Source organism: Cervus canadensis, chromosome 2 (assembly GCF_019320065.1).
Source record: "Cervus canadensis isolate Bull #8, Minnesota chromosome 2, ASM1932006v1, whole genome shotgun sequence".
NCBI lineage: Eukaryota > Metazoa > Chordata > Mammalia > Artiodactyla > Cervidae > Cervus > Cervus canadensis.
Window position 1 is genome coordinate 580,360 of NC_057387.1, and position 25,892 is coordinate 606,251.

The 25,892-nt window shown below is 35.1% G+C and overlaps 1 protein-coding gene and 1 pseudogene across 14 annotated transcripts in view; one reads left to right on the forward strand and one right to left on the reverse strand.

Moving 5' to 3' along the window:
- Positions 1-25,892, reverse strand: part of DCAF6 (DDB1 and CUL4 associated factor 6) — a 179,441-nt gene that overhangs the window by 84,858 nt on the left and 68,691 nt on the right. For 8 of the 14 annotated variants that reach the window (XM_043449957.1, XM_043449940.1, XM_043449924.1 and 5 more), the window contains 3 exons: positions 11,493-11,606; positions 8,917-9,052; positions 5,191-5,405 (listed from right to left, as the gene is read on the reverse strand). In XM_043449957.1, the coding sequence (XP_043305892.1) occupies positions 5,191-5,405; positions 8,917-9,052; positions 11,493-11,606 (465 nt within the window). Of the gene's footprint in view, positions 1-5,190; positions 5,406-8,916; positions 9,053-11,492; positions 11,607-23,785; positions 23,795-25,892 lie in introns of all 14 variants that reach the window. The other 6 variants (XM_043449884.1, XM_043449848.1, XM_043449933.1 and 3 more) reach the window with 1 other exon arrangement.
- On the forward strand, positions 24,168-24,857 carry LOC122429594 (annotated as a pseudogene).

Here is a 25,892-nt window from a genome sequence, read left to right on the forward strand (position 1 = left end):
TTCCACTTAGCATAGTATTTTTCAAGGTGCATCCACACTGTAGCATGTATCAGTATTTCATCGCTATTTTTATGGCTCAATAACATTCCACTTTTTAAATATACCACATTTTGTTTATTCATTCACCAGCTGATGAAAACAGCTCTTTCCACTTTTTGGCTATTGTAACTAATGCTGCTATGAACATACATGCAAGTTTTTATGCGGACATGTTTTCAATTTTCTTGGGTATATAACCTAGCATGAAATTGCTAAATAATATGATAGCTTCCATGTTTAAATTTTGAGGAATTGCCAAGCTGTTTTCCAAGGCACCTGTACTATTTCATACTCCTACCAGTAACGTATGAGAGCTCTGATTTCTCCACATTTTCATGAACACTTACACTTGTCACTGGTTTTTTTAGTCAACCTATGAAGTGGTGCCTCACTGTGGCTTTGATCAGTGATGGCGAACATCTCCATATGTGCTTAATGGCCATTTGTATACCTTTTCTGGAGAAATGTCTATTCAAATCCTTTATCAATTTTTTAAATTAAGATATTTATCTTTTCACCGTTGAGTAGCAAGTATTCTTTATATAACATATTCTGGATACTAGATTCTAAATCATAAACCAGATGTATGATTTGCAAATATTTTCTCCAATGTTGTGGGTCACTCCCTTATATTTTAACATAACATTCACTTTTTCCTCCTCACAATTTAGCAAGTTTTGATAGAAATTTAGTGATAGCTTAGTGGTAAATTTTCTATTTTCTCCTGGAAACTATACTGAGCAACAAGGAGAATGGGGGCGGGACGGGGGGCGGGGGCAGTGAGGTGGGGGGGAAGGGGTGGGGAATGGGGGACTTTCCATCCTCAGCAAAGGAAACAGAAACTCCTCTAAAATAGTCCATATTATATATAAGTATGGTTAAAAGCAACTGAGAATAACAAAACCTGCAGAGGAAGTCACAAGTGTGAAAAGGAATAATTAGAAGATGCCTGGTGTGGTAGCTGTTTTAAATGTCAGACATATAATCATTTCCAGAGAGAACCTCACCTGTATATAAATTGTACTTAGAATAACAAACTAGAGCTCTGTTCCATGGTTACAAGAGAGAAATTTTTATATTGTACAGGCAAAGAACTGATGTTATAATCTCAGCAAGTATTCTTGGAACAAGATCTTCAAGTTAAAAACAGTCCCAAGTTTGATTTTTTGAGATATGCAAAATAATCTAGTCAAGAATCCTGAAAATGGTACAGTCATTCCATAAAAAATCCTAAAAATGATATTCAGTCAGTCATTCCATAAAAAATTTTTCAGCACCTTTAATGTGTCAGCCACTACACTTGGTATCAGGGAAAGATCAACAGACAAAACATACAAAAATTCTCAGTGTCACAGAGTTTACAAAATACGTGAAATTAAACAAGTAAAATATACAGAGAAAGTTGTAAGTGTTACAGAATAAAATCAAGTGGAAAAGGGAGAGGTAGTACCAGAGAATCAAGAGATACAATTCTAAATAACGTGGTATGTTAGGGTCTAATGGAGAAAAAAACAAGTGCAAAGCACTGTAAGAGGTAAAGGAAGAAGAAATCCAGATAATCTGGGGGAGGTCACTTCAGGCAAAGTAAATGCAAAAACTGTAAGGCAGAAGCACACTTAGCCTGCCTGAGTCAATAAGTAACTAGATGTGGCTAGAGGAGAGCAAACAAAGGAGAGAGCCATAGAAGTGACAAGAACCAGGTAACATAAGATCCACTATATGGACCTCAGTTTTGAGTGAGGTGGTGGGCCATTTTGGAGTGTGAATCAGAACAGTGGCATGATTTGACTTATGTTTTAAAAGATTACTTTGGCTACTGTGTAACTAAAGGATTGGAGAGGGTGGTATGAAAGCAGGGACCTAGTAAGAAAGCTATCATAATAATCCAGGAGAGGTGCTGATGCCTTGGATCAGTGTTAGTGGTAAAATGGAAGTAATACTAACACATTTTAGATACAGGTTTCCCCTGCTATCTGAAAGCAGAATGCTCCCATGAAACCCTTCGTAAGTCAAAGTGGAGTAACACAAAGAAGCAATTACATTAAGACACATCTTGCTAACTGATGCACAAAATAAATCAAGATAAGGCACAGATGTTTACAGACACAATTCAATACTACAGAGCTTAATGCTGAGATATAAACACAATTCAAAGCCAGGGCAGCTTGACACTGAGATGCCAAGTGTAGTTCCCCGGGAAGGAGTGTGGTGGTAGCACTTGCTGCTCAGGGTGCGCACTGCAAACAGTCACTAGGTGCTATTTTCACTTTTCACCTTTCTTTTCTGTAAAAGTGAAAATCCTCTTTGGAATTTTCAGTCAGTGAAATCAGGTACTGATGCAGGTCTTCAGTAAAAGCAAAGTGATACAGAAGCAAACTTTCGAAAAGCTGAGGACATGTGTAAAACTTTTAGGGATAAATCATGAGGACCAGGAGAAAATGAGAGATGGGATTCAACAAAGCAACCCAATAATGTGCTAGGTAGGTGGGGGAAAAAACGTCAAAAAGATATGAGAAAAAGAAAAGAAGAAAGAAAAGGCATAAAAAGAAAACAGGAATACCAAAATAAAAGGAGAAGTGGGAAAAAATTTGAATAAGACAAAAGAATGCGGTAAATAAAGAAGGGGAACATGAACTCCCTGGTGGTCCAGTGGCTAGGACCCCATGCTTTCACTGTGAGAGCCAGGATTCAGTCCCTGGTGGGGAACTGAGACCCCACATGCTGTGCAACATGGCCAAAAAAAGGGAACAGGAGCAAAAGAGAAATTATTAGAGGATATAGGAAATAATCCTGCAGAAGGAAAAGGCTACCCACTATAGTATTCTGGCCTGGAGAATTCCATGGACTGTATAGTCAGTCCATGGGGTTGCAAAGAGTTGGACACGACACGACTGAGCAACTTTCACTCACTCAAAGGAAATAATATGGAAAAGAGACCCCTACAAATTAAGAAAATATAAAAATATGAAAACACAAGAAAAAAAGCATATATTTAACTTTTATTCATACTTTAAAAACCTGCTCGTTTCTTATGCTCCAAATTAAATACAATTATTCTGTCTTTGGTCTACTTATATGGAACATTAATTCTTACATATAATTGTTATTTTAACTTTCACAATTTGTTTATAAATCTTACTCTTTTATCTATTTATTTGCAAACTGCTGAATGACAGGTCATATCTGTGTAACAGTCAGCCTTGATTTTCTCAAGTTCAGTAGATTTCTCAAGTTTACTGTACTATCATACAGTAGATATCAAATAATTATTTGGTGAGCTGAGAAGAGCTTGTCTGAACATTACTACAAAGAATTTAACATAAAACACTGAAAAGAAAAGATGGTTATATTAAGAGGAAGACAGTTTATTAATTTCTTTTCCTAGACAGACCTGTAAATTGTTTCATTTATTACAATAAGCATAATTTTTATACTTTTAATCCATTTCCAGAATTATTTTTCTTAATTTAGTTAATTCAAGAAAGAACATTGAGAAAAACATGTTAAAAAAAACAACTGCTCATGACTCAGCCTCATTCACTCTGATTATATAAACATCCTTTGCTTAAGTTTTCTATGGCATAAAATCTAGTTGGCTCGCTTAAAATGTTTCTGCATTTCCAACTCTTTCATTATGTAACAACATTCACACAGTTTGACTGTAACATTACTGAAGTTCAGTCTTTCAAGAGGAAATTACATAGTAACAACAGAACAGATTTCACATTTTCAATCAGACCAATAATCTCAAAAATAGCTTTCATTAGCAACATACTCTTCATACATTTCTTAATTCAGTTAAATACTGTGCCACAAGTAATCTTGATTTTTTGTTTTATAGCCCTGTCAACCTGCAAATATAAGAAATGGATTTAGTTTTCCATCTCTAGGAAATTACAAAATAATTTAGGAATTACAAAATCATTGTCGTTCTTTAGTACCTTTAAAATGTATTTATTAGTAAGAGGTGAACCAATACTTAACAGTCACTGATAATTAATAAAAAGCAATGGTTTACTTCAAAAGACATTAACAATCCAAAGAATAGAGTGGTTAAACACAGGACATGTAAAAAAAAAACACCAAAAAAACCCAAAGTGAAAAATACAAGGCGAAAGAAGCTTAAGAGGCAAACATTATTCTACTGCTGTATACTGTCAATGACATATTATTTCTGGTGTCTGCTTTTCATAAGAAAATGACTGACTATTTTAAAGTCATTTTAGGAACAGTAATTCTTTCACCTATCTTTCAAAACATAATATATCTGTATCTAGAAACTGATGAAGAAAAGGGTATCTATAGATACCAGTTCAGTTCAGTTCAGTCATTCATTTGTGTCCAACTCTTTGCAACCCCATGGACTGCAGCACGCCAGGCTTCCCTGTCCATCACCAACTCCCAGAGCCTGCTAGATATAGGTATGTATACAGATACATATACATATGTATATGTATATAAAATGTAATGTATCAACTTCCAAGGCACAAAATGTTTATATACATGTACCAACAGGAGTTTCACCTATTACCATTTACTATTCATATGTAGACAGCAAGCTCCTCTTCTCCTGATTCTGTATATGTGTTGTGTTGTGTGTGAATGTAGACACATTTTAACTTACCTTTTCTCACTCACTCATGTGTATTTTATAAAATGTACCTACAGATAATAATACATGCCACTCGCTCATAATTGTGAACAAGACAGAATCTGAAGAGAGGAAGGAGGGCTATCCACATGTGAATAGTAAATATTTTTGCATGAATATAAACATTAAGTCTCTTGGAAGCTTATACATCACATTTTTTTTTTATTATTTTAATTACCTTTTCTGCAACTATCGGAACTGTTATTCTTTCTTGGTGCTGCTATACATTCATAAACATGGAGAAACATTTTGCTATTAGACATTTACTCTTTAAAATATTATACAATACTTTCATCTGGTACCTTTTCCTAATTTATTACTCCCATTCTTTCATGCATGTTTCATGTCTTTGCTCCACAGACTGTAAATGTCGTGAAAACAAACTATTTTTTGAAGCCCTTAAGGCTTCAAATTTAGTAGTTACTGAATTAATGCCCCAAGAGTTACTGAGTTAATATTTTCTGAATCGAATAAAAGAACATAGTTTTGAGGAAATTTACCTCTTCTCTTCTCTCTTCTGCAGAAGGAGTTTTAAGTTCTCGTGCTGTATCATCTTTCGGGTCAAAAAGATATATATAGTCTGAAGAGTAACTAACAAGAATCTCTTGACCATCTTCACTGTAACACAGAGATGTCACCCTGCAAGACTTATTATTAAGATGGGAAGGGATAAAACGAGCAACCATTCCAGTAGTTCCTCGGCCTGCATAATTCCCTAATAAGGAAAAAGAAATTGTTTAAAATTTATAATGTTTTTCAAGAAAAACACTTTAAAAACTCATCTGAATTATAAGATATGTATTTAATGTAGCAAAGTAAATCCAAGCGATCATATTCTATTTCTGGAAAAGACTCTGTTATCAACAGTCAGATTTTGTAACAAAATGAAAAAGAAAACAGCATAAAGGTTATATTATCTTCCAAAAAGAATTCATGATTTTCTAGAATTCCAGATTAAGTCAATGTGGTTTTTTCCCAAAATATTAGCTATTTAATCATTTAAAATGATCTATGATTAGAGGATTAGAGTCATACTAAATCATCTCTTAAAATTCTCCAAATTAAGATAATATAATTTTAATAAGGTAAATCAGAAAGTTGACATTTACTAATATACTAGATAAAACAGTATAGTATCTTTTTAATAAGATTTATCTTTTACTTTATATCATTAAAAGATTTTATATTGCTGTGAAATTCTCCTCTTATAAGAGTGGGAATATCACTTTAATTTTAATTAATTTTGACGGCCATCAATATAATGCAATATGACAGGAAGAGGTACAGTTGGCACTTGGTGCTTTGCAGGCCCAGAAATGCTAAATTTACACAAAGCTGCATTATCTTGCACTCTGAGGTTTTGCCTTGCCCAAAAGAGCAATCATGTCTCATCCACTGAGAAATGATAGTTGGGCCTACAGTTTCATATTATGTCACTACCATTCCCATTAAATATGTCTATTCAAATAGATAAGACTTCTCAATCATAGTGCAAAAAATGAAAAAAGATGCCCTCTGGTTTTCCCATTTCAATATTGTATGTCCACTTTCACTGGACGTAAACTGACATTGAGATAAACACTGTTAATTTATGATCAAGTCCACTTTTATTTTTATTTATAAATCTTTATGTATATATAGGGTGTGTATGTGTGAAAAAGAGGAAATCTTGACATTCCTTGGCAGAAAATTTTGACCTTCCTAACAGAAGTTGGCTTTGAAGTGAATATTTCAGAAGTGGTTTGATCTCAAAGCAAAGGAGGAACAAATAAAGAGTTTAATGCAAATTCAAATTCAGTACTGCAGCACCATTTACAGTACTTTAGCTAGGCTACATGAGATGATTAGATAGCATTACCGACTCGATGGACAAGAGTTTGCGCGAATGCCAGGAGACAGTGGAGGGCAGAGAAGCCTGGTGTGCTGCAACCCACGGGGTCACAAAGAGTTGGACTCGACTTAGCAACTGAACAATAACAAGCTAGGCTCTGAAGTAGGCATGAACATATGACATACATTAATACACACCCAAGTCACTGTTCTTTCCTAAACTTTTCTCCCCACCACGCTTACTACTGATTGAAAAGACGGCAAACAAAAACCAGGAGAGCCAAATGTTGTGGGCTGAAGCGTGTCCCCTGAAAACGTATGTATACCAAGAACCACAGAATGCGACCTTGTTTAGAAATAAGGTCTTTGTAGATGCAATAATTATCAAGATGAGGTCATAGTGGAATACAACTTAACTAGTGTCCTTATGAGGGGGAAATGTAGACAGAGATACACACAGGAGAGTGGCACGTCAAGATGGAAGCAGAAATTCGACTGATACATTTAAAAGCTAAGGGATGCTAAAGAGTGTCAGCAGCCTCCAGAATATAAGAAAAAAGCAGGCAAAGATTCTTCCAGACAGCCTCCAACAGAAAACCACTCTGCAACACCTTGATTTCAGACATTAAGCCTCCAGATATATGAGAGAATAAATTTGTTATTATAAGTCACCCAGCAATTCCAGTTGAGCCATTTCAAATCCTGAAAGATGATGTTGTGAAAGTGCTGGACTCAATACGCCAACAAATTTGGAAAATTCTGCGGGGGCCACAGGACTGGAAAAGGTCAGCTTTCATTCCAATCCCAGAGAAAGGCAATGTCAAAGAATGCTCAAACTACCGCACAATTGCACTCATCTCACACGCCAGTAAAGTAATGCTCAAAATTCTCCAAGCCAGGCTTCAACAGTACATGAAACTTGAACCTCCAGACGCTCAAGCTGGTTTTAACAAAGGAAGAGGAACCAGAGATCAAATTGCCAACATCCGCTGGATCATCAAAAAAGAAAGAGAGTTCCAAAAAAAAATCTATTTCTGCTTTAATGACTAAGACAAAGCCTTTGACTGTGTGGATCACAATAAACTGTGGAAAATTCTGAAAGAGATGGGCATACCAGACCACCTGATCTGCCTCTTGAGAAACCTATATGCAGGTCAGGAAGCAACAGTTAGAACTAGACATGGAACAACAGACTGATTCCAAATAGGAAAAGGAGTACATCAAGGCTGTACACTGTCACCCTGTTTATTTAACTTATATGCAGAGTACATCATGAGAATAGCTGGGCTGGAAGAAGCACAGGCTGGAATCAAGATTGCTGGGAGAAATATCAATAACCTCAGATATGCAGATGACACCACCCTTATGGCAGAAAGTGAAGAAGAACTAAAGAGCCTCTTGATGAAAGTGAAAAGGGAGAGTGAAAAAGTTGGTTTAAAGCTCAACATTCAGAAAACTAAGATCATGGCATCTGGTCCCATCACTTCATGGCAAATAGACGGGGAAACAGTGGAAACAGTGGCTGACTTTATTTTTCTGGGCTCCAAAATCACTGCAGATGGTGACTGCAGCCATGAAATTAAAAGACTCTTACTCCTTGGAAGAAAAGTTATAACCAACCTAGACAGCATATGAAAAAGCAGAGACATTACTTTGCCAACAAGGTTCGTCTAGTCAAGGCTACGGTTTTTCCAGTGGTCATGTATGGATGTGAGTGTTGTAGTTGTACTATAAAGAAAGCTGAGTGCCAAAGAATTAATGCTTTTGAACTATGGTGTTGGAGACTCTTGAGAGTCCCTTGGCCTGCAAGCAGATCCAAACAGTCCATCCTAAAGGAGATCAGTCCTGGGTGTTCATTGGAAGGACTGATGCTGAAGCTGAAACTCCAATACTTTGGCCACCTGATGCGAAGAGCTGACTCATTTGAAAAGATCCTGATGCTGGGAAAGATTGAAGGCAGGAGGAGAAGGGGACGACAGAGGATGAGATGGTTGGATGGCATCACTCACTCGATGGACATGGGTTTGGGTAGACTCTGGGAGTTGGTGACGGACAGGGAGGCCTGGCGTGCTGCGGCTCATGGCGTCGCAAAGAGTCGGACATGACTGAGTAACTGAACTGAACTGAATTTATAATAATTTGTTATGACAGCTCCAGGAAACTAATACATGAAGTGCTACAACATTCTAAAGTGATAAACTGCAAAAGCATTACCTTGATGGGGTCATAAAAACTTGGTGAAATGCTATTTTTTATAATAATCCATAGTATTTAAGTAAGTTCTATATATTGAATTTTATGTCAAACTAAAGAAATTTTAAAATCATAACAGGTCATAAAGATGTATCCTTTGAATTGATACAGTCTCATATTTTCTCTAATATATGTCTTCTTACCTGTAGCTCTTGTGCCCAGCATTCGCCGATCATATATACGTACTGAGCTATCAGAACAACCAACAGCAAGATAATATGGTATTGGTGGACAAATAGCTACAGATGTGGCAGCACGTCGGCAGTTAATTAAAATATCCTACAAGAGATAGAAGAATATTAGTTACATAAGTTTTACAACAGATAATAATCTACTTAAAACATTTTACCTTCAATTAGAAGAAAATCTGTCTCAGAAATCCTAATTCAGCCAGTATGACAAATGAAGCAGAAAAAACAACATGCTTCCAAAATATTCCCATATTCAAGAATAAAATGAACATTATAATTAGAAATACTAGAAAATGCAAATATTTCCTATGTAATATGTCATTACATTAATATTATTAAAAATGCCTGCTATTATTGGTCCACTGGACAGTAAAGATGGAGGTATAATCCACCTCTGTCTATGATAAGTATATTGATTATTTATATGGTACTCATGATATCTTAATTTTAATTAGTTATTAAAATATAACAAAAGTATCATGACCTGATTTTAAAATATCATGACCTTATAAAACCATCCTCCTCACCAGTTCAAAACCAAGTATGTACACACATATATACAAACTATGTCAAAGACAGGCTTTATGATAATGTCACTACTTCTCTCTACACAAGCATTAGAAAATGTAAGGGCTATCATCCCAAAGATACAGTCTTAAGGTATTCTGTTAATATACTCTTTTGTCTACAGGCTAATCCCTCACTCCTCTCAGAAAAGTCAAGTTTTTAAGTTACAGTTATGCTGTTTTATGTATTTAATTATTGACCTCAGAACTTTATTCCTATTACAAAGAACATATTCATCAAATTCCATTCATCATTCTAAATTGTTAGTACTTAAGAATTACCCTACTTACCTGCTTTTTTTTATACTGTATCTATTCACTTTTACATATAAAGACTTCAGAAGTATTATTGAGGAAAAATACAACAATATTTTACTGTTGCTGTTTTAGTCACTAAGCAGTGTCTGACTCTTTTGCAATCCCATGGACTGTAGCCCACCAGGCTCCTCTGTTCATGGGACTTCCCAGGCAAGAATACGGGAATGAGTTAACATTTCCTCCTCCAGGGGATCTCCCTGACCCAGGGATTGAACTCACATTTCCACATATTGTCAGGTGGATTCTTTACCACTGAGCCACCAGGGAAGCCCTTATTAGTTTTATTTATTCTTTAGTTTTACAACAAAGTTTCTGATTATAAAAGCAAAATTAACTCCAACTACACTGTACAATACTGCTTAAAAGAATCTGACTTAACAAATTTTAGGGCTTATTATTTAACAAAAAACAGGTATACTAAATGCCCCTCATAAACAACCGACTATTTCAAACTTATTTCTGCCTTCAGTTCAATACTCCTAGTTGTATGTGTATACACATATATACAACACAAAAACTGATAAAAAATTTTTATTTCTATTTTTTCTTTTTCTTCTCTGTTTTGAAGTATAAAATAATCTCTTCTCCTAAGGCATGTTAACAACAATAACTAGTTTCATTAGTGAACACTCAACCTGATTATGGCAACCCACTCCAGGATTCCTGCCTGGAAAATCCCATGGACAGAGGATCCTGGAGGGTGTGCTACAGTCCATAGGGTCACAAAGAGTCAGACACAACTGAGTGTAGTAACAACCTGGTTACTAATAATATTTTTTTTTTTTGTAACTGTCAATAAAAATGTATTTAGAGTACTTTAAAAATCTCCACAGTATTGGATTGGTTTCTGCCATACATCTCAGCCATAGGTTGGCAGTATTTTCTTATTTCATTTACAACTCCAAAATGATCCGAGACAAAAGCTACTGTCTCTGAGTAACATTTAGGGTTAGTAGTCTGGGGCCTTAGACTGACTGATTTCACAGGTGTTTTTCAAGTTTAAAATACCATTTTAAAAAATATAAAACTAAGGCCACTCTCAGCTTCTGACATGGCCCACACTCTAAAAAATCCACTTCTTATTCAACTCCCCCTTCTTATTCAACTCCCCCCCCAAAATACAAAATTGACAGTGAAGCTCTATGTTTAGAGAAATGAGCTAAATCAACAATGAACATGTTGATAAATTGGAACCTAACTGTCTAAAACAAAAGATATATAAATAAATATTGGATTACAGGACAGGGTAAAAATAAAGAGAAGACATCAAATTACTATATGCTTTTATCAGTGCTACTGGTAAAGCCAAAGCTGCCTCCATACATAAATTAAATACTTCAAGTTTTTACAATGCCATGGTATATACTGAACAATTATATAAATCTTCATAAATGTGTTTGAATTGCCTGGTTTAATATACCTTCCTTAACTTCACTACCAACATTCTAATTAAGAAAATTTTTAATAAAAAATTAAAATTTATAAAATAATTTTAATTATTTTATAATTAAAATACATATTTATTAAAGATTTTAAAAATAAAAAAATGTTAAATTTACTGATAAGCTCATAATCCAGAGATAACTTACTGTCCAACTTTAATCTTAATTTTTTTCATTATTTATATAAAAACTTGATTCTTACGTCTTTGCAATCTTCTTTTGTACAGCTAGTTTTGATGCGTGTATCAAACCACCTAACAGTTCCATCTTCACCACAAGACAGAAAGGTATACGGGTCATTAGGTACAGTCATAATCTGAAGATGGAAAGGTAATTGTACAGGTAATGTTAGTGAACATTTAAACAGATGGCTTTAAAAAATATTACTGCTATATCATAAAATGATGAAGGCAAAAGCAACTAAGAACCATTTATTGGAATTATTTATGACTTACCCATACCATAATGCAAAATAGTGCTATACATATAGATGTATGCAAAACATAACTGCTGAATTAGTGTGATTCATTTACTTTCATTTGAAATCAATGTACCTCCAGATACAAAATTCTTTAAAATTATAAACGCCTTACAACATGACAAGAAAAATCTTACCCTTGGAAGCCTGTTCAAACTTTAAATAGTCAAATTTTTATGTTTTCTGGATATGAATTTACACTTGCTTTAGAAACAAAGGATAAAATTTTCTTCTCTGACAATCTTTATAAAACCCGGTAGTGCTAAATCAAGCACTCAAACCGACCTCTCAAAAAATTTCTGAGTGATGGTAATGGTTCTATAACCAATAAAAGTACTAAATTGTCATGAAGTGTACAGTTAAAAATGGTAGGAATGGCAAATGTTACATTATGCATATTTTACAAAAAATTAAATTTTTTAAAGAAACGAAACATTTTAGAAATTCCTGTATCTATTTCTGGTTTAGCAATAGGCTGTAAATTGAGGCTCTGTGTACCCTCCTATCCAACATATTCCCCCACCCTTCTCTGTCCCAGGAAACAGAAACTACCAAAACTGGGTGTTTAGCAATCCCACAGAGACTTTTATGCATCCATAAACAACGGAAAGTAGGCTCCCATGTTCTAAAACTTTGTATACACAAAAAGGTATGCGGATTAACTGGTCTTCAAGGAAAAAAATTATATTTGTATTAATTAGGTATTTATTAGGATTAAATACAAATTATAATCCTAAGTAAGTATCACTAGACATCACTGGAATGACCAAAACGAAAGGGATTTGATAATATCAAATGTCACTGAGGATACAGAACAACTATGGCCCAGCAATTCCACTACAAATAAATGTCTGCATAAAGTCACCTAAAGATGTGTACTACAATGTTCAAGGCAGCACGATTCATATCAAATACTTGAAAGAACCCAAATAACCAGAAAGACAATAGGAACAGAAATTTTGATTTATTCTTAAAATAAAATACTAAAGCAAGAACAATAAACACATTATTTTCAAGTTATATAAAACCAGTGACTAAAAGTAAGAAAATTTCTTGCCAGAAACGAGTGGAGTAACATCTTTAAAGCAGCAAAAGAAAAAAACTGTCAAACTAGAATTCTATATCCACAGAAATATCTTTTTAAAACAAAAATAAAATAGACTTTTTCAAAAATAAAAAAGCTGAAAGATTATTCAATAACATAGAAGTTAGCAAAGGACACCTCTTACCTATCAACCACTATTTTTATAAGAGTTTATATACAACTCAGCCATATCAAGTCATTTACAAATTATCCGTCTGTTTTCCTGACACAATGACATATTTGAGTAGCTGTGATAGATTACATGGCTCCCAAAGCCTAAAATATATACTGTACACTATCCTGTGACAGGGTAATTTTCTGTAAAACCCCTGCATTAATAGACCGCACAATATAACTGTATTTTTTAAAATTCTTCAGGTAAAAAGAAAATAATACCGGTAGTATTCTGGATCTATACAAAGGAATAAAAGATTGGAAATAATAAATATGTAAGTAAATATAACATTTTTTGTTTAAAATAATTTTAAAGATAATTAACTATTAAAGGAAGAATATTAACAATATATTAAAGAGTTCATAAAATATGTAAGAATAAAAGGTTAAAAAAAAAAACGAATTTCTAGGAGAGGAAAAATGGAAGCAGAGTGTTGTAAGATTCTTATACCATATTTGAAGTGGTACAATATTACTTGATGGTACACTGTGATAAAGTCTATGATGTGTAATTCCTAAAGCATACACTAAAACAACAACAAAGAGTCACAGCTAATATATCAACAAAGGAGATAAAGTAGAATCACAAAAATACTCAGTTCTTCTAGAAGAAGACAGGAAAATTGATGGAACAGAAAAAGAGAAAAAACAAAAACCAAGACACAAAATTTAAATTCAGCAACTTCTATATCAATTATATGAACTGTAAATGATTAAACAGCCCAATTAAAAAGCAGACATTGCTAGACTGGATTAAAAAAAAACTATAACTTGATTATAAGAATGAAATATAAAACCACAGATAGGTAGACTAGAAGTAAAAGGATAGAGGAAAGAAATACCGCAATAACTGCAAAGATGAGAAAGCTAGATCTGCTGCGTGCGTCCTATGTGTGCTTGTCACTCAGTCGCGTCCAACTCTGTGATACGATGGAGAATAGCACGCCAGGCTCCTTTGTCCATGGAATTCTCCCGGCAAGAATACTAGAGTGGGTAGCCAATCCCTTCACCATGCGATCTTCCCAACCCTGGAGGCAAGCCCAAGTCTCCTGCATTGCAGGCAGATTCTTTACCATCCAAGCCACCAGGAAGTCCCAGATTTGCTATATAAACAGCAAATTTCAAAGCAAAGAGTATAATGGGAATAAAGAGAGTCATTTTACAATTATAAATGAGTCAATCCATGAACAGAAACATTAAAATCCTGAATGTTTAGGTACTTAAAAACAGATCTTCAAAATATATGAAGCAAAAATTAAGGACTGAGAGGAGAAATCAACAATACGAAAATATTAGATTTCAACATTCACCTTTCAATAACTGATAGAACAAGTGATCAGAAAAGCAATAACTACATAGAAGAACTGAACATGGTTATCAGCCACTTTGACATAATTGATACTTATGGAACATTCCACAAACAAAAAAATAAACATTTTTTAAATGCATAAGATAAATTTACCAATAGACTATATTCTGGGATGTAAAATCAAACTGATTAAAATTAAAAAGATTCAAAAAAATAAATAAATTTTAAAAATTTAAAAATTTAATTAAAAGAGTCACATCATATAAAGTACATATTTAACTATAAATTAAACATCAGAATCAGTCCATACAAAGACAGTTAAACAAATGATTAAAACACCTTCAACTGCAATAACCCAAAGGGGAAAAATAACTCAAATGTTCAAATATTTCCAAGTATTTGGAAACTAAATGACACACTTCTCAATAAACAATGAATCAAGAAAGAAATCACAATGGAAATTAGAAAATACATTTAATACAAGAGAAATGAAAGTTCAGTATATCAAAATTAGGAAAACCTAAGGAAATACTCAGATTTCCCCAGTGGCTCAGCAGTAAAGAAACTGCCTGCAATGCAGGAGACGCAGGTTTGATGGATCCCTGGGTGGGGAAGATCCCCTGGAGGAGGGAATGGCAACCCACTGCAGTAACCTTGCCTGGAAAATGCCATGGACAGAGGAGCCTGGTGGGCTACAGTTCATGGGGTCGTGGAAGAGTCAGATACTACTGAGCAACTAAAAAACAACAAAGAAACTACCCAGCAACTAAAAAACAACAAAGAACTACTCAGTGGAAATTTTGTTTTACTAATTGCCTCTATTGGAAAGGATAAAGGTCTCAAATCAGTCACTTCAGCCTCTACTTTAAGAAACTAGAAGAAAGAGAACAATGAAACCCACCACAGTAAACAGAGAAGAAAGGAAAAAGCAGATATCAAAAACAGAAAAAGAAAACAGGAAAGTAGAGAAAATCATGGAAACCAAAGTTGGTTCTTAGAGATGATCATTAAAAGCAACTGAATCTATCAGGCTGACAAGAAAAATAAAAAGAGAGGGAATACAAACTATAAATATCAAAAATGTTAGAGGTGGTATCACTATAGATTCTACAGATGTCAAAAGGATAAGAGGGCTTTTCCTGGTGTCTAATGGCTAACACTCCCTACTCCCAACACAGGGGCCCAGGTCCAATCCTTAGTAGTGAGCTAGGTCGCACATGCTACAATTAAGACCCAGCACAGACTGTGCTTCCCTGGTAGCTCAGCTGGTAAAGAATCTGCCTGCAAAGCGGGAGATCTGGGTTCAATTCCTGGATTGGGAAGATTCCCCTGGAGGAGAGCACTCCATATTCTTGCCTGGAGAATCCCTATGGACAGAAGAGCCTGGCGAGCTACAGTCCATGAGGTCGCAAAGCGTCAGGCACAACAGAGAGAATAAGCACAGCACAGCAAATAAATAAAAATATTAAAAAAAAAAAAAGTGTAGTGAGCATTGTGAACAACTAACACCCACAAATTCAGCAACATAGGCGAGAGACAGGTTCCTTAAAATGGGTAAAGTACTGAGCCTATTAAAGCATAAAGATACAGCCTGAATAACCAAATATCCATTTTAAGAATTAAATACGTAGTTATAAACATCTTACAAAGAAAACTCCAGGATCACATGGCTTTATTGGTAAATGTTCCCAAAGGTATAGAAACAAATACTTCTATACAAAAAATGAAACGGACAAACACTACAAGTTACCCCAACGAATCAGCATTATGCTGACAACAATAGATAGAGCTTAGGAACACATCTGCAAAAAAAAAAACCTTAACAAAATAAACACAACAACACAGAAAATGGGTAATATATAAAATATGACTATGTGAGGTTCATCTCTGGAATGCTAAATTGGTATTAACATTTGAAAAATAAATGTAGCTCACTGTGTTAAGAAACTAAAAGAAAAAATATATAATTTTTTTTCAAATAACGCAGAGAAAAACATTTGACAAAACCCAACATCCACTCCTGGTAAGTTTAATATATAAATAGAAAGGAATTAACTGGATAAAAAAGCATTACTAAAATATACTTGCTGTTATACTTAATAGTGAAACATCAAAGATCAGGAAGAATGTTTAGTCTTACTATTTTTATTCAATATTGAACTGAAAATTCTAATAACAACAAAAAGAAATAAAAGAAGTCCAGATGGGAAAAAAAAGTAAAAGTGTCTCTATATTCACAGATGACATAATCATCTAAGCAGAAAATTTCTATGTGATTTTTTTTCCTAAAAAGTTATTGGAACTAGTAAGTGAATACAGCAAAACAGGGGAATACAAGATTGAACATGAAAATACTAGGAACAAAACCATCAGAAATTGACATTTTAAAAATAGTGCCATTTACAACAACATGACAAATAGGAAACATTTACGAGTAAGTCCTAAGACACACAAACATAAGTCACAAAGCACTGCCAGAAGCATAGAGCCCGCGTGAGGGAGACATGCCGCGATCACAGAAGGGCTGAGCAGCGCTGTCGGTGCTCCCCAAGCGGCACACAGACTCAGATAAGCCACAGGGGAGCTGCAGTGAGCACCGGCCGTTACCAGAGTCATGTGGGAACACGGACATCTAAAATACCTCAAGCAACTTCAAAAAGAAGAAAGGACTTATACTACCTGGTTTTAAGAGTTAATATTAAGTTACAGCAATAAAAACAGGGTGGTACATGCATGGTGATTAACCACTGGAAGAGAAAAAGATACTGCCCAGAAAGAGACAAAAATAGATATGGTCAAATGACCTATGATAATGATGCAAAAACAGTTCAGAGGCGAGAAGCAATGTTGGAAAACTGGATATCCACATGCAAAATAATGAACTTTAAGCAGTATCTCAGACTTCACTAAAAAACTAACACAAAATGGATTATCAATCTAAATGGAAAACATAAAACTACAGAACTTTTAGGAGAAAATTTTTGTGACATTTGGTGAAATAAAGATTTTTACTCATGACATTGGCTCCCCCTCCTCCAAATAATCAACTTGATAAAACGGACTTCTTTAAAATTAAAAAATTTCTTTTTGAAAGACAGTGTAAACAAAATGAAAAGACTAGCCACTGACTCTGAGGAAAAAAATTATAAGTCAGATGCCTGAAAAATATACAGAACAAACTTTTAAAACCCCTCAAAATTCAATAATAAGAATTAAAACAATGGGCAAGGGCTTCCCTGATGGTTCGGTGTCTAAGACACTGCCCTAATAATACAGCGGGCCTGGTTCAATCCCTGATTGGGGAACTAGATTCTACATGCTGCAACTAAGAGGTCACATGCCTCTTAGTTGCCACTGCAACTTAAAAGATCCTGCATTCCACAATTAAGACCCAGAGCAGCCAAATAAAAAAATAACAATGTTTTTTAAAAAATGGGCAAAAGACTGAACAGACAATTCACCAAAGAAGCACATGAAGAAATGGGAAAACATGACTCAAACAAAAGAACAAAGTAAATCTCCAGAAACTGACTCTAATAAAATGGAGATATATGAATTACCTAAAAAAGAACTGCAAGTAATGGTAATAAACAGATTCAATATGCTATGTGCATGTGAGTGTGTGTACTAGGTCACTTCAGGCATTTCTGATTCTGCAATCCCATGGACTGTAGCCAGGCAGGCTCCTCTGTCCATGGGATTCTCCAGGCAAAAATACTGGAGTGGGTTGCCATGTCCTTCTTCAGGGGATGTTCCTGACCTACGGATTGAACCCAGGTCTCTCATATCTCCTGAATTTGCAGGCGGGTTCTTTACTACTAGTGACACATGGGAAGCCCCAATATGCTACAAGGGAATACAAATAGATAACTAAACAAAATCAGGAAAACAATGCATGAACAAAATGAGAATATTACCATAGAGAAAGAAACTGGAAAAATGAGAGAAACAGAAATTATAGAGTTGAAGAATGTAACTAAATTCACTAGAGGAGGATCAACAACAGGCTCAGTCAGGCAGAAAAAAGAAACAGCAAATTCAAAAACTGCCATTTGAAATTACCAAGTCAAGAACAAAAGAAGAATGAAGAAAAGTGGAAAGATCCTAAGGGAACTTAGAGGATAACACTAAGATGACCAATATTTCCACTATGGAATTTCCAGAAGGAAAAAGGCGGAGTGGATGGAAAGCTTACCTGAAAAAATAATGGCCAAAAACTTCTCAAATCTGAGGGAAAAAAAGAACATCCAGATTCAAGAAACTCAGGAACTTCAACTAGGATGGACCCAAAGAGGCCCAAATCAAGACCCACTATAAACTACTTGTCAAAAGTGAGTTAATCTTGAAAGCTGCAAAAGTAACATGAACCATTACATATAAAGGAGCTCCCACTAGATCAGTGGGTTTTCTCAACAGAAACATTACCTGTCAGAAGGGAGTAGGATAATATATTCCAAGTGTTAAAAGAAAAAACCTGCAAACCAGGAATACTATATCCCCCAAAACTGTCCACCACAACTGAAAGGGAAATAAAGACCTTCTCAGATAAAAAGTACAGAAGGTTATCACAAGACCTGTCTTACAAGAACTGCTAAACAAAGTCTGTCAAGTTGAAATTAAAGACATTAGACAGCAATACACAGCATATGATAATATAAAGACTGTCACAAAAGTAAATACACAAATACAGAGATCTGTAATACTGTACTGGTGGTGCAAAATCACTTTTAATTTAAGTATAGAATTTAAAAAATAGAAGCATTAAAAGTTATTATGCTTTTATGGTGTTTGTGACACTGGTAACAAAGTGGGGTAAGGATGTAAAGGAACAGAATTTTTGTATGTGGTTTAAGTTAAACTGTTCTCAGTGCAAGACAGATTTTGTAACTATGTTTCATGTAGTCCTCATAATGAACACAATGAAAAAAATCTATAAAATATGCCCCCAAAAAGGAGTTAAAGCATGCCGCTACAAAAGAAAGAGCAATAACAACAATAAAACACAAGAGAAAGCAGACAAGAGAGAAAAAGAGTGAACAAATATTTGTAGGACATACAGAAAAAAATTTTTAAATGGCAGGAGTGAGTATTTTCCTATCAGTAACTACTTTAAACGTAAACGGTACAGTACTAAGGGGGAAGTTTATAGTAATAAATATCTACATTAAAAAACATCTCAAATCAACAACCTAACTTTACACTTCAAAGAACTGAAAAATAACAAATTAAAGCCAAAGTTAATAGAGGAAGGAAATAATAAAGATTAGAGCAGAAATAAATGATACAGAGAACAAAAAAAAAGTAAGTTTTTTTAAAGAGCATCAAAATCAACAAACCCTCACTGAGACTAACAAGAAAAAAGTAACATGATTCAACAAAAGTCAGAAATAAAAGAGGAAACATTACAACTTATACCACAGAAATAAAAAGGATCCTAAGAGACTATGAACACCACAAATGGAATGACAGAAGAAATTAAGAAATTTTTAGAAATATACAGCTTACCAAGACTAAAAGATAGATAAGCAAAGGGACAAACCAAACAAACCAACACTACAGTAAGGAGACTGAATTAGTAACCAAAACATCTGAAGAAAGGAAAGCTCAGACCAGATGGCTTGAAAACATGTATATTTAAAAATTTTTCTTCCAAGGAGCAAGCACCTTTTAAATTCATGACTGTAGTCACCATCTGCAGTGATTTTGGAGCCCCCCGAAATAAAGTCTGTCCCTGTTTTCATTGCTTCCCCATCTATCTGCCATGAAGTGATGGGACTGGATGCCATGACCTTAGTTTTCTGAATGTTGAGCTTCAAGCCAACTTTTTCACTCTCCTCCTTCACTGTCATCAAGAGGCTCTTCAGTTCTTCGATTTCTGCCTTATCATAAGGGTGGTGTCATCTGCATATCTGAGGTTACTGATATTTCTCCCGGCAATCTTGATTCCAGCTTGTGCTTCATCCAGCCATGTATGAATTCATTAATCCATGAAATTAAGACGCTTGCTCCTTGGAAGAGAAGTTATGACCAACCTAGACAGCATATTAAAAAGCAGAAACGTTACTTTGCCAACAAAGGTCATCTAGTCAAAGCCAGGGTTTTTCCAGTAGTCATGTATGGATATGAGAGTTGGACTATTAAGAAAGCTGAGCACCGAAGAATTGATGCTTTTGAACTGTGGTGTTGGAGAAGACTCTTGAGAGTCCCTTGGACTGCAAGGAGATAAAACCAGTCCACCCTAAAGAAAATCAGTCCTGGGTGTTCATTGGAAGGACTGATGTTGAAGCTTAAACTCCAATACTTTTGCCACCTGATGTGAAGAACTGACTCACTGGAAAAGACCCTGATATTGGGAAAGAATGAAGACAGGTGGAGAAGGGGACGACAGAGGATGAAATGTTTGGATGGCATCACTGACTCAATGGACATGAGTTTGGATAAACTCCGGGAGTTGGTGATGGACAGGGAGGCCTGGTGTGCTGCAGTTCATGGGGTCGTGAAGAGTCGGACACCACTGAGAGACTGAACTGAACTGAACTGAAATAAAAATTCTCAGCAAAATGCTAATAAAAAAAACTCCAACATAGTAACATACTAACAAGATTATTCATCATGGTCAAGTGGAATTTACTTCTGGAATGCAAGGATGGTTAAACATACACAAGTTATTCAACGTAATTTCATCATAATAACAAAATGAACAAAGCCAGTGGAGGAGATGGAATTCCAGCTGAGCTATTTCAAATCCTAAAAGATGATACTGTTCAAGTGCTGAACTCAGTATGTCAGCAAATTTGGAAAACTCAGAGGACTGGAAAAGGTCAGTCTTCATTCCAATCCCAAAGAAAGGCAATGCCAAAGAATGTTTAAACTACTATACAATGTTACTACCATACAACTACCATACCACTCATTTCACACGCTAGTAAGGTTATACTCAAGATCCTTCAAGCTAGGCTTCAGCAGTACATGAACCAAGAACTTTCACATGTAAAAGCAGGATTTAGGAAAGGCAGAGGAACCAAAGATCAAATTGTCAACATTCATTGGATCATAGAGAAATCAGGAAATTCCAGAAAAACATCTATTTCTGTTTCAATGACTATGTTAAAGCCTCTGACTGTGTGAATCACAACAAACTTGAAAATTCTTAAAATAATGGGAATACTAGACCACTTTACCTGTAGTCTCCTGAGAAACCTATATGTGGTCAAGAAGCAGAAAGTTAGAGCCTTACATGAAACAACTGAATGGTTCAAAGTTGGGAAAGGGGTATGACAAGGCTGTATACTGTCAACCTACTTATTTAAGTCATTTAAAGAGTATATCATGTGAAATGCTGAGCTGGATGAATCACTAGCTGGAATCAAGATTGCCAGGAGAAACATCAATAACCTCAGATACGAAGATGATGCCACTCTTAACATCAGAAAGTGAAGAGGAAATAAAGAGCTTCTTGATGATGGTGAATGAACAGAGTGAAAAAAGCTGGCTTAAACTCTACATTCAAAAAACTAAATAAGATTATGGTATCTAGTCCCATCACTTCATGGCAAATAGAAGGGCAAAAAGTAGAAACATTAACAGATTTCATTTTCCTGGGCTCCAAAATCACTGTGGACGGTAATTGTAGCCATGAAATTAAAAGATGATTGCTCCTTGGAAGGAAAGCTATGACAAACCTAGGCAGTGTATTAAAAAGCAAAGATCAGTTTGCCGACAAAGGTACATATAATCAAAAATATGGTTTTTCCAGGAGTCATGTATGGATGTGAGAGTTGGATCCTAAAGAAGGTTGAGCACCAAAGAATTGAATGCTGAGTACTTTATGGTGGTGCTGCAGAAGACTTCTGAGAGTCCTTTGGGAGGCAAGGAGATCAAACCAGTCAGTCCTAAAGGAAATCAGTCCTGAATATTCACTGGAAGAAATGATGCTGGAGCTGAAGCTACAATACTTTGGCCACCTGAAGAGCAGACTCACTGGAAAACATCCTGATGCTGGGAAAGATTGAAGGCAAGATGAGAAGGGGGTGGCAGAGGATGAGATGGTTATATAGCATCACCGAATCAATGGACAGGGGTCCATTTGAGAAAATTTAGGCAATAGTGATTTTGAGAAAACTTTGGAAGATAGTGAAGGACAGACAAGCCTGGTGTACTGCTGTCCATGGGGTCACAAAGAGTCAGACAGGACTTAGCAACTGAACAAGAGCAAATCAAAATCTAAACACAAAAGACAAAACAATAATCTTTCTAAAAGAGAATCTAAAACAGAAGAACATCTCCATGACGTTCAGAAAGGAAAAGATTTTTTTGAGCAGGATACAGAAAGCAGGTACGATTTTTTTTTAAAAAGACCAATACATTAGACAACACAGAGAACTTTTGTTCATGAAAAGATACAATCAGGAGAGTGAAAATACAACCACAGAGTTGGAAGAGATAGTTTCACATGCTGAAGATAAAAGAAATTCCAATAAATCAACAGTAATAATGAAATAAAATGGAGAACCCAATAGAAAGATTAGGAAAGAATTCTGAATAGGCACTTAACAAAACAGTATATCTAAATAACCAATAATCTATGCAGTAACCTCAGCAGTAACAACAGTAAAAGGCATTTAAATAAGCCTGTTTAAAATTAGAGATTAACCATATTTACTGTTGGCAAAGATGAGGAGCAAAAGGAATTCTTATTATATGCTATTGCTGGGAACGTACACTGTCACACTTTGGAAAAGTACTTGGCACTATCTCTAAAATAAACAAATACATATCCTATGACAGAAAAAGTTTACTTCTAAACGTAAATATATTGAAAGTCATGTAAAGTATGTTCTTCAAATTGGAAATCAAATTTAAAATTTTCATCAGCAGTAGAACAGATCCATCAGCTGTGGTTTATTCACACAATCAAACACTAAAAAGCAGTGAAAATAAACACACTATAGTGGTACCCAACATGGATGAGTTCCACAAATGTAAGATTTTGTTCAGTAAACGATATCAAATTTAAAAATAAACAAAAGACCATTTAATATGACTCACTGCATATAATGTTCAAAAACAAAAAAACTAAAGTGGTTAGAAAAATAAGATGATGGAAATCAGGATAAAGCAGCTTCGGGGGAGTCCTTAATGCCTTATATTTCTTGATCTTTGTGGCTGTTACATGAACAAATTCACTTTGTGATAATTTATTGAGATATACTCAGTGTTTTGTACTTTTCCTTTATGTTTTGTACTTCAATGGGGGAAAAAAGTTTAATGCTAGATGGAATAAGAAGGTCTTAGCATATATCTAAGCAGAATTCCAGAATAAAAAAAATACAGAGAATGGTAAAGAACTAAAAACTTATTATCTATAAATTTCCCTCATTTTTCAAGATTCCAATTTTTCAGACTAAGAAAACATATAAATTCCAAGAAAAATCAAAAGGAAATCCATACCTCGATACACTGTTGTGACATCAATGAAGGAAAAACAAAAAAAAAAACACAAAGAAAAACAGAATTAAATTCAGTCAAGGAAGAGATAACTTAAATACAAAGGTATCACAATTAAACTGTTGACTGACTGCTCAACTTCAAAAGTAAAGTCAGAATACAGTGGAATATCACCTGAAATAGAGTAACTGTCAAAACTAGAAGCCTGTATCTAGTAAGACTACCTCTGAAGAGCTGACATAAAAAAGGTATTTTCTAGAAAAGGATGAAAAGGGAAGAAGTGAATGATATAAAAGGAAACTAGGACTAAAATTGTTTTATATCTGCAAACTCTGACTTAAAGGAACTGGTAAAGAATGTACTTTAGCTCTGGAGCACTAGCACAATGGCATCTGGCTGCAAAATTAGCCAGTGCATCCACAACAGTGACCTGGCCAGTTTAGGGGCCGAGTACCTCCAGGTGTTGGACTCTGAGGCTTATTATCTGTACCTGGATGTAACAGATGGGCATTTTGTTCCCAACATCACCTTTGGTCACCCTGTGGTAGAAAGCCTCCAAAAGCAGCTAGGCCCAGACCCTTCCTTTGACATGCACATGATGGTGTCCAGGCCAGAACAGTGGGTAAAAACCGATGGCTGTAGCAGGAGCCAATCAACATACCTTTCATCTGGAGGCTACTGACAACCCAGGAGCTTTGACCAAAGACATTCAAGAGAATGGAATGAAGGCTGGCCTTGCTATCAAACCAGGAACTACAGTTGAGTATTTGACACCATGGGCTAATCAATCAGATAGATATGGCCTTGGTTATGGCAGTGAAACACGGGCTTGTAGGGCAGAAACTCATGAAAGATATGATGCCAAAGGTTCACTGGTTGAGGACCCAGTTCCCGTCTTTGGACACTGAGGTTGATGGTGGAGTAGGCCCAGACACCATCCATAAACGTGCAGAGGCAGGAGCTAACACAGTTGTGCTGGCAGTGCCATTATGAAGAGTGGAGACTCCAGATCTGTGATCAACCTGTTAAAAATGTTTGCTCAGAAGCTGCTCAGAAATGTTTTCTTGATCGATGAATTCACAAGGAGCCCAGTGCTCCTGCTTATGAGATCTTTACTAGAAAACGAGAATACTGACTACCAAATCATACCACAGTTGAGGCAATGCTGCTTTTCTGAGAAATCAGTCATTCCAATGACTAAATTCCATCATGCAGAGTGTTCCAAGAGGCTGAAAATTGTTGTGTATAACTACATTTTTAGTGATGAAATTGAAAGATTAGTGTGGTAAAATATCATTTTTACTGGGAGACTTGATTTTCATAAAGAGTAAAAATATGGATGCATTAAGGTTACAAGCAGAAAAAAGTGTCTTAATGCCTAAAGAAGGCATGTTAGCTACTATGAAAAAAAATTTTTTTCTGAATTTCTAAAAAGAACTGTCTTCGGTTTCTTCGCTGTTTTCTGAAAGCAAAAGAAGTTCTTTAGTTTTTCCTGTTTCATGTTATTTTTGATTTGTGTATGTGTGTGATAACTAAGCTTGTATCTGACTAGGAATAGCATACTTACTCTCCTAGCTTCAAAAACATTTGTTTTTCACTTTGCACCTTATATTTGATACATTAAAAAAAAAAACTGTATAATAATAATAAAAAAAAAAAAAATGTGCTTTAGGTACCAAATGACCCCACACAGAAAACCTGTAACAGAAAAGGCAAAAGTACAAGCAAAAATGTAGGTAAATCTAATAATAATAGTAAATACTAATAAAACAATTATAATATTTTTGATTCAGAAGAAGATAGACTATACCTACACTGTGAACAATATAAGCATACAAAATTAGACAAGGGATGGAAAGATTATAATGAGCTAAGGTATACACTCAGGAGAAAGGCAAAGGTACTTATTGACTTTAGACTTTGTCAACTACTCTTGTAAAATACGAATGTCTATCTTCCTTGCAATAGCAGAAACAAAATGGGCCAAAGGCAAACTTTCAAGAAATTCAAAAGGATGTCAAAAAGAGGATGGGGAAACCAATAACAGAAAATATTTTCAAATAAAAAACTTATAATAAGATATATAAATAATCCAAATATATCAGCACTC